Source organism: Salvia splendens, chromosome 17 (assembly GCF_004379255.2).
Source record: "Salvia splendens isolate huo1 chromosome 17, SspV2, whole genome shotgun sequence".
Lineage (NCBI taxonomy): Eukaryota > Viridiplantae > Streptophyta > Magnoliopsida > Lamiales > Lamiaceae > Salvia > Salvia splendens.
The window spans coordinates 19,996,858-20,015,679 of record NC_056048.1 but is presented as its reverse complement, the minus strand read 5'-3'; the positions used below and the strand labels follow the sequence as shown (position 1 = coordinate 20,015,679).

At 40.8% G+C, this 18,822-nt stretch overlaps 1 protein-coding gene across 1 annotated transcript; it reads right to left on the bottom strand.

Moving 5' to 3' along the window:
• Positions 1-4,231: 4,231 nt before the first annotated feature.
• Positions 4,232-18,491, bottom strand: LOC121774441 (kinesin-like protein KIN-10A). The gene is made up of 5 exons (XM_042171318.1): positions 18,151-18,491; positions 17,669-17,810; positions 4,908-5,015; positions 4,715-4,825; positions 4,232-4,636 (listed from the first exon to the last, which is right to left on the bottom strand). The coding sequence occupies exons 1-5, from the start codon at positions 18,489-18,491 to the stop codon at positions 4,232-4,234; spliced, it is 1,107 nt and encodes a 368-aa protein (XP_042027252.1).
• Between the last annotated feature and the right edge of the window lie 331 nt (positions 18,492-18,822).

Genomic DNA, 18,822 nt, shown 5'->3' with positions numbered 1-18,822 from the left:
ATAGATAAATATTAGTATTTAATTCACATTTTAAAAATAATAATATATTGGCTTATAATTTTAATGTTATAATTAATTGATTATTGATAAGAATATATAATTAAATACAAATTATTAGTTTGTGTAGAGAAAAGTTTGATGTTTTATACTCCTATAATAATAATATTATTATTATAGGTAGTTCAAATTTAATGAATAATAGTACTACTATAATTTAGTGAATTATAATTAATACAATAAAATTATTTATTTATAACAATACATAAATAAACACAAATCATTAGTTTTTTTTTGTAATTGGAATTCATTCACTTATTAATAGAATTCATGTTGATTAGGAGTTGTGCAGCTAGTTTTTCAGTTAAGATAGTAATTTTAATCAGTTTCAGATTTTAATCCAGTCATAATCTAGTTAACCAAATAACAATACAAACTACAGTTAATTTAATCTTAAATGTTTTTACAATTTCTTCATATTTCATATTTTAATCAAATAGTATAACATGCTATACTATTTTAGTTACAATCACAAGGAATGACCTTTGCACATGCTGTACAGTAGCAGGTTTTGATCTTGATCAATGATTTCATTTGCTGACTGATTTCTTCTAAAGGTAAAGTAAAGCAGTGATCAAAGAGATATCCAGTTTTCTCAAAGTAATTGGAAAAAATAATTTATTTAGGACAACACAGGAACTCATAAGCTCTGAGTAAGTATTAGTAGAATACTATTAATAAGAATGATAGAGATATTATTGACATCAAAATATCAAAACAAAGGTCCTAAGGGAAACGAAATCAAAGTAGAGTATCGCTTGCTACCTGAAAGAGGTCTATTGTATATGATCCTGCTCTAGACTACGAAATGCATTGAAAGATGTTACTAATGTGAATGGCAGATTAAAGAAATCAGACTCTTTGAAGAAGCAAAGAACTGGAGGCCCTTTGAAGAATCGAAGAACCCCTTAGAGGATGCATGAGCCCGTAAGAACCTACAAAGCTGATCTGCAAAAAATGAAGAAAGAACAGGTATTAAAACTAGTACTGCTTAAGTGAGGGTAGCCACATGGCAGGGAATAGGTAGGTTAATCAGATCTGCATCTTCGCTGTCCGATACCAAAAGAGAAACCAATGGCATAACACCTGAGCCTAAGGCCTCCATGTCTCAGATAAGAAGGTTATCAGAGCCCCAAACAATCACCAATTCTCCTGTAATCACAATGAAAGCTCCAAGTGCTGAAGCAGTATTAAAGCGAAAATTGCCAGAACTAAGTATCATCTTCTATTATCAACCTTGATAGAAGTAAGGCTGCAACTCTACCTGAATTGAAGATCAAAACAGGGATGTTGCCTGTGAATGTTAATGAGACCTATCAAGAGTGAAGTGCGGACAGAAGGTAAGGCCTTCCATAGATCCAGAAAAGGCTGAACTAAATGTAGATGAGAACCCTATTGATGAGAAGGCTGCTGTGGTCCTTGAATCTAAGAAGCCGCCTTCTGCTCCAACACCAAAACCATCAGAAAGAAAGCAAGGGGTGCGGAGCCAGAAGATAGGAGGTAGAACCATAAAAGCAATCGCACTATAATGAGGTTTGATAGAGTAAACTGAGATTTACTGTGTATTATTAACTGGAAATAAATTATTATGCGGTTATCTCTTTACCATTTTCCTAGTGTATTGCTTATGCCGTATCTAATACAATACTGCATTGATTCAGTCTGGATTTTGTGAGAAATACATGGTAAACAATGAGATGCATGTCCCCACGCTAGATCAAAATAGACCTAATGCATAGGTTGCTATGGCCAAGTTTTCATACTTTGCACATCAATCTGATAAAGCAAGTTATGTTCTGATGCTCTCTCCCAGGTGATGAGTTCCTACAAGAAGGATCCTCCATCATGTAGTCAGTCACATTACTTCTATAGCTCCATCATTCCAGCATGATCTCATTCCTTTGACTAAGTACTGATTGTTCATGGTATGTTTAGTATTCATGATCAGGTTGGAAGTCGATATCCATGCTGTTGGAACACTCTTCCTCTCATACTCCTGTGGCAAATTGTTTGAAGAACAGCCCCAGTTCCTGAAACCTACTATTCACAAAGTATCCAAGCTCAAGACAAATTCTGAACGACAACGAATGTGTTTTTCCTTTTATGTATGAGCACAAGATCCAGTCTCCTAGCCTGGGAAAGACTGATGAAGGAAGGTTTGGTGCAGATTTAAACAGTCATTATTTATTCAATTTCTTGAGTATTTTTTCATGCATTTTAATTTTAGTCAAAGTAAGATGCCATTATTTAGAGATGTTATAAGCATCCCCCTTAAATCCAGCTTCATCGTAGTCACAATTCATTTTTTTATCTGCTATGTCTGCCAGTTTATTTCAACCACAACTCAATTTTTCTATTTCAACATTATTTATATTATTCTCTAATATTTATTTAAATTAGATATTTAAAATCTTAAAATAAATAACTAAGAATATCATAATTTGAATTCTTAAACATAATTCCTAAACGAGTTCTTCTCTACTTCAAGAATGAATAATAAGCTTAGATTTCCTTCTCACATTCCTTGTATTAGAAGAGCTCTCTTTTACTGAGAGTTAGCTTTGGAGGTTTTTTTTGTCATGTTATTGTAAAATTCAACATTCTTGAGTTTCAATGCAAGGAATCCAAAGAAAGGGAAAGAAGATGGCAAAAGATGGCAAGTGTATCTGCTTAAGAAGAAAAAACCCTGCTTTTGCAGCCATAGTCAAATGCTTGATGCACCAGGAGTACATAAACTGTGCATACATACTCATTTTGCGCAGTTAATTTCACTATCTAGGCTTACAACATGTAATTCACAAAGCATATACTAGAACCTAGTGCCTTTTCTTACAGTAATGAATGGTGTGGAGCTCAAATGTGGAGCTAGATCTGGTGAAAAACATTCACCAACCTTCTTTGTCAGATGAGATATAGGAGTTTGCTTGTTTTCCAGAGGGCTGAAGGGCTGGCGCGCAGGCCACTAAACTGCCTTCACTGGGCGTAAACAAGCCAAATGACCACGTAGCTGGTTCTTACAAAGAGGGAGATTGCTCGTCTGTGTAGTCGCCTCTTTATCCTTTGCCACAGGAGCACCAGAAGGATCCTATTCATTCATAAGTAATTGTAAATAAGTTAGGACTATACCAATGATGAAAGCGAGAGATGATGATGATGAGAGGACATACCCCAAGAGCAAGAAATGTAAAAGACTGTTGTTGGTCTCCACCAAGTTGCTTTTCTATCAACTTCCTCAAGTCAGCAAGGGTGGAGTCTTTCAAAACCTTCATTGTAGTGATGAACTTCCCGGGATTCTCCTTTGACGCCTCCCACTTCACGTATACTTCAATGTGATCCTCCTCCAATTTCTCTGCAGCTAGCTCACCGGAGCCCCTTAATTTCCCAAGATACTCTTCTCCCACGCCAAGAAGATCTTTCGAGATACTCTTCTTTAGATGGGAGATTTCATTGATCATGGTCTTTGATGGATCAGTGTTCTCTGAATTCGCTCTAGCTGCTGTAGGAGTGTTACCGTGCTGTGAAAGTTCTCTATAATTTCCACACAGAGTGAAAATATTTTGAATCCTCAGCTGGCGAGAGGTGGCTGCTTCTTCGATGTTTTCAGAGTCATCGTATAATCCGAGTCCCTCGTGCTCTGATGCATCACCAAAACGCGACTTCCCTTGGTCCCGGATAGCAACATCTGGTGTCACTATCATCTGTTTCTCCTCAATCACCTCCTTCTGCACTTCATCATCACAATGACTGCTCTTATCTTCATCCTCATTATCACATTCTTCCTCCTCATACACAGTGGTCAAGCAGCTTTTGTTTGGGAAACTGTACATTCCTTCATTAGGGTACGAGTAGCCCGAAACAGCACTAGCAATGCCATTTACATTTCCGTTGTAAATCACTTTCGTTTCCAAGTCGAGTGACTTGTCCAAATCCATGGACTTAACCATGTCTGAATCTTCACTGCTGGCCTGCAACAGTTTCTTCATGAAGCTTCCACCTTCCATATCCACAGACATACCACCCCTTGAGAGACGCGAAGTTCGTGTTCAATCTCCTCAAGACGCTGTCGCAGCATCTCAACCTCCTGTTGGTGTTGGAGAATCTTTTCTTCCATCTTTCGCCTCTCCATTTCAACGAGTTCATTGGCCATCTTCTCACATTCTTGTATCTTCCTCTCCTACTCGCTCTTCATCCACTGCGTACGTTCATTTACTTTCGAATTTATCTCCTCTTCACTTGCCTCAACTCCTCTTTGTTCTGCTAGAGCAAGCTTTCTCTTCAGCAAAGACACTTCTTCTTCTCTCCTTGCTAGCGCCTTTTGGGCCTGATTTCGCTCTTTTTCCCGAGTTTTGTTCTCAATCTGTAACTTGCAGATGAACTGGTCCAGAGCTGCTAGCCTCGACCCCATGATAACAGCAGACGATGAATCTTCCGCGCCTTTAACCGGTGTATGAGGACCTCGAACTATGCACTTTGCCTTTGCCCCATATTCTAAGGTGGCAATAGTTTTATGCAACTCCCTTGGTTCAGGGCTGGCACATAGTATCATCAAAATCTTCGATTTATCATCCTCAAAAGAATCCTGCTCAAAAAAATCTAGTCAATTCACAAATCAATGAATGATTCATAACATAATTGATCTTACAGATCACAAACAAACCTGCAGAAGCATTGTTAACTTGATATCACGAAACGGAACATGAGAGTCACCATTTGCAATCGATTCAACCACTCTCTTCAGTGCTATGTTGCCTTTGTTGATCTTTGCTGTCTGCATATATATGCAAAGAATTTTATTTCACAATCATTCCACACAGCTTTTGAAGAGAGAGTATAACTATATCTCTATGTACCTGCATCTTCGCTTCCAATCCGGTCTGACCGGCTTGTTCTATATTCTCGGAGCCCGCCATATCCACAAGCATGAGGCGTCCTTCAACAGTCGGAACATCAACAATTATCTGCCACGTGCGAAGAAAACAATTCTCGATTAATTTTACACATCATGTGGCCCTTCAAACCATCAAAGTTTCCAAGAAAAGTACTCACCATGCAATGGCTTCTAGAGCTTCTCTCATTGCAAAGAGTGCTCTTCACTATCCTTGTCACGACCGCCCTTTAGGGTTAATAAATACGGGCGATCATGATTAAAAGAACTTAATAAACAGACGAAGGAAACTAGGGTTTCAATAAAGAGTTTGACCAATAATTAATATTTAATAAAAAAAAGGCCAATAGGTTGACTTTGTCCAAATAATTAGGTTCAAAGCTAAATGAATGATGAGTAAAAACAATGTCTCAGCGGAAGCGTTCAAGAGAAAGAGTAACGTCATGTGTGGAGACACAACGACACTCGTAGTTCACAACTAACCAAACCATGCTTCAATTTTCAATTGCTCAACACCACCAATTGCTCGTCGCCGCTCAACCTGCACATAGGGAAAACACATGCAGGGCTGAGTACAATAAAAATATACTCAGTGGGCTCTTACCGAAAATATTTTCAATAAAAATATTATTCATCACGCCATACATAAGTAACCATCGGGGTTTAGCTTTAGAAAGGCCCGAGGCACTCAAAATCATTTCCCATTGTAAAAGTCGACTGATCAGTCATTTTCCCATAGACGTTTACCATATCTGCCAATACATGACTTGGAATGTGGCCACAAACCAAGCCACTAGACCGGTCAGCCCGTACGCTAGCACACGATCTACCATAGGTGTACACTAGTCCAAGTAGGGTTTGCGGCCCTACGAGGACCCGAATTCGATTTATATAACAATGGCTCATAGCCATATCAGATAGGCACGTTAAAAAAATCAAATCACGGCATGATAAATACAGTTTCATTTCCATCGATAAAAATATTTAGGACGTTGTCCTTATTTAAAAGAAAGCCCACCTCGAGTGCTTAATCCGAAATTACGTTCTTTCCCTTGCGATCACGATTTCCTTGCGAGGTATCACCTTAGAATTAAAATAACACATAAATCAACACACTTTCAAATTAAATAAATAAGATGCATGCATCCTAAGCGAAGTTATTTATCTCGTTTTATCTCGGTTTTTGATTATTCGGCGGCCGCTTACGCCCCTAATTCCTCCGTTGGCTCCTCGTATTTTTCCTCAACGATATCGAAATAAAATCCCCAAAATTATAAAAGTGCATAATAAAATTATCGCAAGTACTCCCCTCGCAATTACATTTATTTCGAAACTCGGGGTAAATTAATTGTACATCGAATTATTCCGAGAATTAACTAAATAATTCCCCACAATTAATTTAATTATTAATTCAAAGATTTATTTAATTATTGGCCCAACTAAAATACAACCATCCTTAGTTTTTCCTTAACCAGGATAAAAAGGCCCAACTCTTTTTTTAAAACCAAGGCCCAACTCTCTCATTTTTTTAAAAAAAACAAAAACAAAATGGCCCAAAGATTTTACTCCCCACCCCACGTCTATCTATCTCTTCTTATCTCCCTCTTCTCTCTCTTCGACCAAATCGAGGATTGCAGCAAATTCTCCCAATTCCCGTTGTCTTCTCCGATTTAGACCGCAACGGACCTAGCCGTGCGTCGCCGTCGCAGTGGTGCCGCCGATCCGCCGGGAAGTGCTGCTGTCTCGCCGGTCAGCCTCCGCCAGGCTCCGTCGCACGCCGCTGCTGTCGCGTACCCGCCGTCGCGCCGCTGAACCGACGCCAGCCCAGGCTTCGCTTCCTCCGTCCGCTGCCTTCGTCGCCGGGAAAAGCTGCTGCTGCCATCGCTGCTGTCGTCATTCGTCCAGCCGGGAGATGCCACCGCCAGTGGTCGTGCAGCCGTCGCCAGGAGGCGCTGCCTCCGATTCCGCCCCGATTTGCCCCGGAACTAACCCGTTCAGCCCCGCAAGACCCCGATTTCAACCGAACAGACCGGTTCTCATCCAAGTATGCTTCTTTCGCTTCGTTTTAAATTTTCGATTAAATACGAAGTGTTTAACTGTGGTGCGGTGTTTGATCGGTGATGGTTCGGATAATGGTGTTACGTGTGGGAAGGGTGGATGATGATATGCTGTGAAAGCGATTGATAACGAAAATTTCATGCTTTAGGATCGAGTAAAAAGAATTATACCTCCTTGAGTAGGACTTGGTTGTGGAGTTCACAAAGCTGAAGTGAGAGGCTCTTTGAAGCTGAGAATTTCGATTTCTGTTATTAGAAATTGTTGATGTTAGATTTTGAAACCAAAGCAATTTAGGTATAAGTCGATAGAGAAATTGTTTACCACAGTTAGGACTGAATTGAGAATTCGGCACTCTTCGAATTCTGCCGTGGATTTCAAAAGGAGAAATTTCCCTGAATTCTTGTTGCAGAGATGTGGCTCGGTTGCAGAGTTGTGAGAATAGGGGAAATCTGATTTAGGAAAAGTATATAATAGGGGGAAGGTGGCTGATGGGTAGCTTAATTTAAGGGAGAGATTCATGGGGGCGGTTTTTAATCGTGGGAAAAATAGGAGTGGGATTCGAATCCCTTCCTCTTTTTTTTGGATTAATTTGGATTTGTTAGCATTTATTTGCATATCACGGAGAAGGAAAAAAAAATCTTTGCACTTGTTGTCCAAGTCAACAGGAAGAGGATTTAGTTTGATTTGTTTAATTCACAGTCGTTTGTATTTTATTAAATTATACAGGCCACAATTTATTTATTACGGACTGGATTTTTATATTATTTATTCAATTTATTCGATCCAACTCACGGATTGAGTCCAATATATATTCATCACGGAAATGAATTATTTTAATTCACATTATGATTTACTTCACAAATTTCTATCTCTCATAACAATTTATCAATTACTGAAAAACATTTAATTTCACTCCACATCAATTATTCAAAGCAGCCACGTCACATATTCAACAAAGTTGACCCAGTCAAAAAAATCCAACTCCAAATTAGGTCACGAAAAGTATCCAACAACAATTCTACTCGACAATTAATTCACGGACTTCGCAATATTAATAGCATTAAAAGCAAGTACTTTAGGGTTTGAAAATTAGGGTTCAAAAAGTGGGGCGTTACATCCCACCAACCTTAATAGAAATTTCATCCCGAAATTTTGTTACCCTCAACTAAAGAGTTCTGGGTACAATTTCATAATTTTATCCTCATTCTCCCACGTGGCTTTTTCATGCCCATGATTTTCCCATAGTACTTTCACACAAGCAACAGGTTTATTTCTCACAGTTTGGATCTTCTGGTCCAAAATGGATTGGGGTCTCTCTTCGTAGTTCAAATCTGGATTCAACGCGACTTCCTCAAAACGAATCACGTGCTTCGGTTCGAACACGTATTTTCGTAACTGCGACACATGAAAAACGTTGTGCACCTTACCAAGGTTTGGTGGTAGCGCCAATCGATATGCAACGGGGCCCACTCTTTCAAGAATTTCATAAGGCCCAATAAATCGCGGCTTCAATTTGCCCTTGACTCCGAATCGTGTTATCCCTTTTGACGGGGATACTTTCAGGAAAACTTTGTCGCCAGCTTGGAATTGTAAATCAGTTCGTCGGACATCCGCGTATGATTTCTGTCTGTCTTGAGCTTCTTTTATCCTCTCAGGAATTTGTCGAACGATTCCCACCATCTCTTCAACTGCATCAGGTCCGAGTATTCTTCTCGCCAACTTCATCCCAGTAGAGCGGCGATCTACACTTTCTTCCGTATAATTCCTCGTACGGTGCCATGTTTATTGTTGCCTGAAAACTGTTGTTGTAGGCGAACTCGATCAGTGGTAGTGTTGCCTCCCAACTTCCTCCTCGGTCGAGTACCACGGCTCTTAACATATCCTCGAGAGTTTGGATTATTCTTTCGGACTGTCCATCGGTTTGCGGGTGAAAAGCTGTACTGAAATTCAATTTGGTTCCAAGCTTCTTCTGTAGACTTACCCAAAATCTTGAGGTGAATTTCGGGTTACGGTCGGACGTGATAGTCACTGGGACTCCATGCAATCGAACTATCTCCCTTATGTAGATTTGAGCCAGTTTGTTGGACTCATAGCTTATGAGAATCGGTATGAAGTGCACACTCTTGGTAAATCGATCTATAATTACCTAAATAGTGGTGTTCCCTCTCAGAGTCCTCGAAAATCCTGTCACGAAATCCATGGCGATGTGCTCCCATTTCCACTCAGGGATCTGTAGTGGTTGTAACTTTCCATACGGTCGTTGACGTAGAGTCTTTACTTGCTGGCAGACTAAACACCTTTTGACGAATGACGCTATGTCCCTCTTCATACCATTCCACCAAAAGGACTTCTTTAGGTCTTAATATACATTTTCGTACTTCCTGGGTGGCGGTGTAAGGAGTCTCATGTGTTTCACTCATAACTTCATTTTTTAGTTCCTCGTTATTCGGTATGCATAGTCTTCCTCATTTTTGAGTTCGCACTTCCACGTGAATTTCCTCCAATTTCGCATCCATCCGTTGTGCTTCAATAATCCTCGACCTTAGATCAGGTTCAACAGCTAAAGTGGCGATTCGTGCTTCCACTCTTTCAGGTGCCCTCACCACTTCCAAACGCGTCTTGCTAAATTCGCGTATCAGGCTTTCTTCTTTGGTGAGAAAAGTAGCCAGTTGGGAATGGTCCTTCCGGCTCAAAATGTATGCTACTACATTTGCTTTTCCGGGATGGTAGTTTATGCCGCAATCATAGTCCTTCACCAATTCGGGCCATCTTCATTGCCGCATGTTCAAATCTTTTTGCTCGAAAAAAAATACTTAAGGCTTTTGTGATCCATAAAGATCTCATATCGAACTCCGTAGAGATGATGTCTCCAAATCTTTAAGGCGTGTGCTACCGCTGCTAACTCCAAGTCGTGGGTTGGATAGTTCAACTCGTGTGGCCTCAATTGTCGTGATGCATAAGCAATCACTTTGTTGTTCTGCATCAACAAACATCCAAGTCCCACCTTCGAAGCGTCAGTGTATACCACATAGTTCACTCCAGGCTCTGGCACAGCTAGAATCGGTGCACTAGTTAGCTTCTCCTTTAACAGTTGGAAACTTGTCTCACACTCTGGGGTCTAATTGACTTTTACCCCCTTCTTGAGTTGTTGGGTCATGAGTCTCGCTATCTTGGATAATCCCTCTATAAACCTTCGGTAGTATCCTGCCAAGCCTAGGAAACTCCGAATCTCGTTTGGTGTTGAAGGTGCTTTCCACTGTGGTACCGCCTCAACCTTGGTGGGGTCCACTCGAATTCCCTCTGCTGACGCAATGTGACCAAGGAAGTTCACTTCCTTAAGATAAAACTCGCACTTGCTGAATTTGGCATACAGTTTCTCACTCCTCAACGTCTCCAAAGTGATTCGCTGGTGCTCCTCGTGTTCCTTCTCATTCCTCGAGTAGACTAGTACATCATCTATGAATACAAAGACGAATTTATCCAAGTATGGGTGGAATACTCGGTTCATCAAATCCATGAATATTGCAGGTGGATTCGTCAATCCAAACGGCATCACCACAAACTCATAGTGACCATATCTCGTGCGAAAAGCAGTCTTCGGTATGTCTCCTCGTCGGACTCTCAACTGATAGTATCCGGACCTTAAATCCATCTTTGAGAACACACCAGCTCCTCGAAGTTGATCGAATAGGTCATCTATTCTCGGCAGTAGATATTTGTTCTTGAGAGTCATCTTATTCAACTCTCTATAATCGATGCACATTCTCATCGATCCATCCTTCTTTTTAACAAAAAGCATGGGCGCGCCCCACGGTGAAACACTGGGTCTAATGAAACCCAAGTCCATAAGCCCTTGTAGTTGTATCTTGAGTTCTTCCAACTCTTTTGGCGCCATTCGATATGGGGCCTTGGACACCGGTGCCAACCCTGGCTCTAGGTCGATTGTGACGATCTGGCGGTGGACCCGATAACGCTTCAGGAAAGACATCTGGAAATTCTCGCATCACAGCGACATCCTCCACTTTCCTTTCCTCCTTCTCATCTCCTTGTAGATAGACCAGTTAGGCAGGACGCCCTTTTCTCGACATCGTAGTGGCTTGAAGTGCATAGATGATAGACGTTTTTTGTTCATCGCGATTCCGTGATACACTATTGGTTCCTTTCCAGGGGCTTGTAATGATATTTGTCTCTCCTTACATCGAATCCTAGCTAATATTTGCAGTCAACCAATCCATTCCCAAGATTACATCGACATCCTTCATGGCCATAACTTGTAAGTCGTGCGCGACTAGCTTAAGTTCCCCTATAAAAATTTCTACATTCGAGCATGTTTGAGAGATCTCTATTGTCCCTCCCACTGGTGAGGTCACCATCATCTTATGTTCTGATTCATTAACAGGCAAACTTAATGTGTCCACACAAAGTTCTGATATGAAAGAATGCGATGCGCCCATATCAAACAACACGACAATAGGTGTATCGAGAAGTTCACACATACCTGCCAAGTTTCCGTTCTCGTGACTCCCTTGTTCAGTCTTGGTTTGTTTATAACTCAGCGCATATGCTCTAGCCTGGGAGGGAAGTCTTGGACGGTGAGGTTGTTGTCGCGGAGGTTGATCATGATTCGTCCTTGGTTCAGCCGGTGGTGCCCTCGACTGCTAACGGAATCCTTGATGGTTCTGCCTTGTCCCCATCCCCACATTCTTGCTCGGGCACTCTCTAGAGAAGTGGTCATTTTCCCCATAGTTAAAGCACTTGGTAGTGTTCTGCATTCTACACTCTCCAAAATGGTACTTGGGCACACATTGCATTGTGGTGGTTTGGGTCGGAAGTCACCCCTCTGGTTAGAGAAATTTTGACTACCCCCCATACTGTGGTCGATTTTGGGTGGGCTGGTACCTCTTGTTTTCATAGTGGGTCATGTTCCCATCCCACTTCTTCTTCTCCCGGGAATGATGTGGTGAAGGTAAAGCCAATGTAGTGTTTCACATCGCCCTCTCCTTGGGCATAGTTTCCTCCACGTCTAGTACGCGGGTCAATGATCCTGCGTATGTAAGTCTTCCAAGGTTGGCCAATGCTATCCTATCTCAAGCCTTAAGCCCGACAGAACTTCTCAGCCATCTTCTTATTGGTATCCCTTGTCCGGGTGCATGCCGAGCCATGTCGCAAGTGTGCGGCCATATTCTGTCACTACCATGCGCCCTTGTTCGAGGTTGTAAAACTCGGCCGCCTCCGCCTTTCGGTAACTTTTTGGATATACTCGTTGTATATTTCCGCCTTAATGTCCTCCCATGTCATTGTATCCACTTGCGTAGGGGTCAGGTCCCTTGCTTGGTCCCACTAAAAGTTAGTCGAATCCGTGAGTTGGTAGGTTACATAAACCAAATGCTCTTCCTCAGTGCACTTCAAGAATTCGAAGATCCTCTCCAATGCGCGTATCTAAGTCTCGGCCTTCGCTGGCTCTCCTATCCCATCGAAGATAGGAGGATTTTGCTATAGCAAAAACTATTCACTATGCCATTCTGGCTTAAGTGGAGGAGGTGATGGTAATGGTGCTTGCACGCGTTTCTCATTTCGATTGTTTCCCATTTTAGTTGATTCAATTTCGCCACTTGCTGGGCGATTTCTTCTCGTCGACGACCTTCCTTAGTATATCTTAATCTATCAGGGTGCTCGTATTTTCATTCCAATACTATCGTACAGCGATGATCTTATGCGACGACCTTAATACTCCGACTCTCTGTTGCTATCCGTATATCCCTTAATCAACCACTTACATAAATTCTGAGCCGCAAAACGTGATCATTTGATGTACACGGCTTCTCTCAACTTTCTATTTCTCAAGACCTCATATCTAGGTATGGCATAACGTTTGATTCTTCAGCCGCTTGCTACAACTAAGCATAGATGCAAAAATATTCAACTCCTCGTGTTGTTGGTGTATCATCTTTTGTATGTGTCTCTTGAAACTTATTCCTCATATGTGTTTGTAGAGATCGAGCCATTGTCTTTCTTGAGAGTCTTGTATCAAGAATTTGGAAATCTACTTAACAGTCTTACTTGGATCAGAACGGGTTTCAACATGAGGAGCACTATTGACATTGCCCTTGATTAGAATGGCTCCGAAAATGACTCAAGAGGAACAAGAATGAGTCACTACTTTCATTAAAAGAAACAGTAATGCATCACTTGCAAATTGCAGGTCAGTCAAAGGTTTTAAATGCACGAAAGAATACCATTGTCAAGGAGCTTCATAGAAAGAAATTTATGAGAATCCAAGTAAGTACTGTCAATTAAATTCATCAATTCTAGCTACAAAGGTGGCACTCCGTCATTTCTCGAAGATAATAGAAGCGTTCTCGAGTATTCTAGATTCTAAGTCAGGATTCTTGGTGTCGATACATCAATTAACTGTTCTTGAAGGTCACATCTTCATACTGTTTTTGGCACGCCATAGCGGTCATTCTTATTAGAACATGGTAATAACCCTCCTGGCCTTAACGTGTCATAAGTGTTGTCTTATTTGTAACGCGTCGTCGCATTAACATGTTATGCACGATTGCATTCACTTTATTTGATTGCAGGCACAATCTCTCATCGTTGTAAGGATACGTCACCTAACATTCCTTCTTGTCTTGATCCCGTTAGAAACTTCCTTTCGTTTTGTTCTTATCATCCAGGGAAAACAATAGGCAGCTATAATAGTCCGTCAAATTCGAAGTATATGTTTTCGTTTGTCCCATCACTCAGGAAAGTGATATTGTAGTTATCAATTTACAACCACGTTCGAGCACGTTCAGCCTAGCATACTTCTTAGGCACTCTATGTTTTCCAGGCATAGTTCATAGTCTCATACTTCAACGTATATTCGATCGTTGCTTAATTAGAGCTTCATTTGGATTCTACATTTGCAACTAAGTTCAAAATTCCGCATTTCACTTTCATAATAATTCTATACGATACCTCGTACTTCATCAATCATGAATTATCATTACATAAAACGTCATTTATATATTGCGCATTCAAACACGTTTATCCATATAAGTCATTTGGCATTCCATAGCATTTCATCCAGCGTGTATTAATATTTAAAATAGTAACTCAATCAATCCATCGTCCATGGAATCACATTTCGTAAATCATACAGTTCATGGACATCTTTATCACAATCACAAAATTTTAACTTTGCACTCATCATGCTTTGCATTCACAGTTTCGTAATCATGCAATTTCGACCACATAGGCATAAAAAAAAATTGCCGCTCAAGTAATCAACATGTATGTCCTTCAAGTTAAATTCGCAGCTCAAACATGTAATAACAAATCTCCGCCTCAAGCATGCGATTCAAATTCACACTTCAATATTTACCACATTCAACATCTTCAATCACATACTCCCATAGTGTCTCACGTCTCATATGACCACATCATTTTCCAAAAGCCATAGCATTTACTTTAAATTTCCAATAGGCCCAAACTTGCCATTTTCACAAGGAACCATTTTTCCATCGAATTTCAAAAATTTCGGTAATTCATTTCAAAAGTCGCCAAAATATTTTTTTACCTCTTCTTCCGTAGTTGGGCGTGACGAGTTGTGGTGTTGAGCCTTCGACGTTTAACACTTTAGTCTATCGATACAAGGGTAGACTACAACTCAAAAAGACTCTTGGGTCCAGAGCGGAAAGAAACTGAGGCTCTGATACCAAACTGTCACGACCGCCCTTTAGGGTTAATAAATACGGGCGATCGTGATTAAAAGAACTTAATAAACAGACGAAGGAAACTAGGGTTTCAATAAAGAGTTTGACCAATAATTAATATTTAATAAAAAAAAGGCCAATAGGTTGACTTTGTCCAAATAATTAGGTTCAAAGCTAAATGAATGATGAGTAAAAACAATGTCTCAGCGGAAGCGTTCAAGAGAAAGAGTGACGTCATGTGTGGAGACACAACGACACTCGTAGTTCACAACTAACCAAACCATGCTTCAATTTTCAATTGCTCAACACCACTAATTGCTCGTCGCCGCTCAACCTGCACATAGGGAAAACACATGCAGGGCTGAATACTATAAAAATATACTCAGTGGGCTCTTACCGAAAACATTTTCAATAAAAATATTATTCATCACGCCATACATAAGTAACCATCGGGGTTTAGCTTTAGAAAGGCCCGAGGCACTCAAAATCATTTCCCATTGTAAAAGTCGACTGATCAGTCATTTTCCCATAGACGTTTACCATATCTGCCAATACATGACTTGGAATGTGGCCACAAACCAAGCCACTAGACCGGCCAGCCCGTACGCTAGCACACGATCTACCATAGGTGTACACTAGTCCAAGTAGGGTTTGCGGCCCTACGAGGACCCGAATTCGATTTATATAACAATGGCTCATAGCCATATCAGATAGGCACGTTAAAAAAATCAAATCACGGCATGATAAATACAGTTTCATTTCCATCGATAAAAATATTTAGGACGTTGTCCTTATTTAAAAGAAAGCCCACCTCGAGTGCTTAATCCGAAATTACGTTCTTTCCCTTGCGATCACGATTTCCTTGCGAGGTATCACCTTAGAATTAAAATAACACATAAATCAACACACTTTCAAATTAAATAAATAAGATGCATGCATCCTAAGCGAAGTTATTTATCTCGTTTTATCTCGGTTTTTTATTATTCGGCGGCCGCTTACGCCCCTAATTCCTCCGTTGGCTCCTCGTATTTTTCCTCAACGATATCGAAATAAAATCCCCAAAATTATAAAAGTGCATAATAAAATTATCGCAAGTACTCCCCTCGCAATTACATTTATTTCGAAACTCGGGGTAAATTAATTGTACATCGAATTATTCCGAGAATTAACTAAATAATTCCCCACAATTAATTTAATTATTAATTCAAAGATTTATTTAATTATTGGCCCAACTAAAATACAACCATCCTTAGTTTTTCCTTAACCAGGATAAAAAGGCCCAACTCTTTTTTTAAAACCAAGGCCCAACTCTCTCATTTTTTTAAAAAAAACAAAAACAAAATGGCCCAAAGATTTTACTCCCCACCCCACGTCTATCTATCTCTTCTTATCTCCCTCTTCTCTCTCTTCGACCAAATCGAGGATTGCAGCAAATTCTCCCAATTCCCGTTGTCTTCTCCGATTTAGACCGCAACGGACCTAGCCGTGCGTCGCCGTCGCAGTGGTGCCGCCGATCCGCCGGGAAGTGCTGCTGTCTCGCCGGTCAGCCTCCGCCAGGCTCCGTCGCACGCCGCTGCTGTCGCGTACCCGCCGTCGCGCCGCTGAACCGACGCCAGCCCAGGCTTCGCTTCCTCCGTCCGCTGCCTTCGTCGCCGGGAGGAGCTGCTGCTGCCATCGCTGCTGTCGTCATTCGTCCAGCCGGGAGATGCCACCGCCAGTGGTCGTGCAGCCGTCGCCGGGAGGCGCTGCCTCCGATTCCGCCCCGATTTGCCCCGGAACTAACCCGTTCAGCCCCGCAAGACCCCGATTTCAACCGAACAGACCGGTTCTCATCCAAGTATGCTTCTTTCGCTTCGTTTTAAATTTTCGATTAAATACGGAGTGTTTAACTGTGGTGCGGTGTTTGATCGGTGATGGTTCGGATAATGGTGTTACGTGTGGGAAGGGTGGATGATGATATGCTGTGAAAGCGATTGCTAACGAAAATTTCATGCTTTAGGATCGAGTAAAAAGAATTATACCTCCTTGAGTAGGACTTGGTTGTGGAGTTCACAAAGCTGAAATGAGAGGCTCTTTGAAGCTGAGAATTTCGATTTCTGTTATTAGAAATTGTTGATGTTAGATTTTGAAACCAAAGCAATTTAGGTACAAGTCGATAGAGAAATTGTTTACCACAGTTAGGACTGAATTGAGAATTCGGCACTCTTCGAATTCTGCCGTGGATTTCAAAAGGAGAAATTTCCCTGAATTCTTGTTGCAGAGATGTGGCTCGGTTGCAGAGTTGTGAGAATAGGGGAAATCTGATTTAGGAAAAGTATATAATAGGGGGAAGGTGGCTGATGGGTAGCTTAATTTAAGGGAGAGATTCATGGGGGCGGTTTTTAATCGTGGGAAAAATAGGAGTGGGATTCGAATCCCTTCCTCTTTTTTTTTTGGATTAATTTGGATTTGTTAGCATTTATTTGCATATCACGGAGAAGGAAAAAAAAATCTTTGCACTTGTTGTCCAAGTCAACAGGAAGAGGATTTAGTTTGATTTGTTTAATTCACAGTCGTTTGTATTTTATTAAATTATACAGGCCACAATTTATTTATTACGGACTGGATTTTTATATTATTTATTCAATTTATTCGATCCAACTCAATGATTGAATCCAATATATATTCATCACGGAAATGAATTATTTTAATTCACATTATGATTTACTTCACAAATTTCTATCTCTCATAACAATTTATCAATTACTGAAAAACATTTAATTTCACTCCACATCTATTATTCAAAGCAGCCACGTCACATATTCAACAAAGTTGACCCAGTCAAAAAAATCCAACTCCAAATTAGGTCACGAAAAGTATCCAACAACAATTCTACTCGACAATTAATTCACGGACTTCGCAATATTAATAGCATTAAAAGCAAGTACTTTAGGGTTCGAAAATTAGGGTTCAAAAAGTGGGGCGTTACAATCCTTCTCTTCTCCACTTTCTGAATCTCCTTCAGTATCTTCCCAGCCTCGTTCCCCGAAATATACGTAGCGTTCTTCGCCTTCTTCCCCATCAGTTTCACCAGCTTAACATACACAATTAAGAAGCTGAATTTGCAGTTGCTATAAATTGTGCACTAAACCAATTCATCTAAAAAAACATGACCAAATCATCATACCAAATAAAGCAATGCTCAAAATTGATCAAACTAAAATCAATCACCTTAGAAGCAGAGCCAGCCTTTGAAAATCCCAAATTAAAGCCTCCACCATTAGTGTTTGAACACAAAAGGTCATAAATTTCTTCATTATAAATCTCCAAGACAGTGACCTGCACAAAAATTGGCAACCCTAATTTGCCATCTTCCTCCCCCAATATCCCCTTTAACGAATTGTACACGATCCCGGGCTGCCCCAGCACCCGAACATCGTGTAACTCTTGCCCGACCCGGTCGGGCCATACATGATGAATGTGCATTTCTGGCTCGTCTTCAAACCGTTGATCCTCGATTCCACAAATTTCTTGTAAAAGCCCTCGAGATCGTCCTCCTCCGACATCGAGACGCCGTCGAGGGTGAAGTCCCGATACCCGATTTCGGTCTTTACCCTCACGGATTTGGCGTCTCCGGTGATTTGAAGAGCATTGAGCTTGCTCTTGAGTTCCGGGTGGTCGCGGATTCGGCCTATCACCTCCACCGGGTGCTGTGGCGCCGTGAAATTGAGGCGCTGCTTTGATGTAGGGGTTTTGTTTGCTTTCGTTGACGGTGTCGAAAGATTTGATTTTGTTGAAGGTGTGGGAGCCATTTTTTCAGATAATTTTTCTTCCGATTTCCTGAATTTATGGAATCCTAGAACGAAGAGATGGATTCAAGATTTTCTGAGAAATGAGAAATTCTCAGAGAGAGAGAGAGAGAGAATCAAGAAAGGAAATGAAGAAGATTGACGGCGAAGGAGGAATAGGTTTTCTTAGAATTTTGAAATTAAAAAGTAGCCGTTATAACGTCACTCTCTTGCAAGCGCGCAATGGAAAGGAACTCGTGTTTGTATTTAACTTTCTCTAACTAAAATAAATATAGATGTAGTAGTTTCGATTGATTTATTCATTTGGAATTTGGATTTAGAAAATAGATCACTT

What these genes read in the sequence shown, in the direction of transcription:
- LOC121774441 (XM_042171318.1), bottom strand. Translation starts at nt 18,491, where the DNA reads ATGGCTCCCACACCTTCAACAAAATCAAATCTTTCGACACCGTCAACG. An exon ending in GATTGGAAGCGAAGATGCAG is followed by an intron (nt 4,826 to 4,907) that starts GTACATAGAGAT and finishes ATATATATGCAG; the next exon opens with ACAGCAAAGATCAACAAAGG. An exon ending in AGTTAACAATGCTTCTGCAG is followed by an intron (nt 4,637 to 4,714) that starts GTTTGTTTGTGA and finishes TTTTTTGAGCAG; the next exon opens with GATTCTTTTGAGGATGATAA.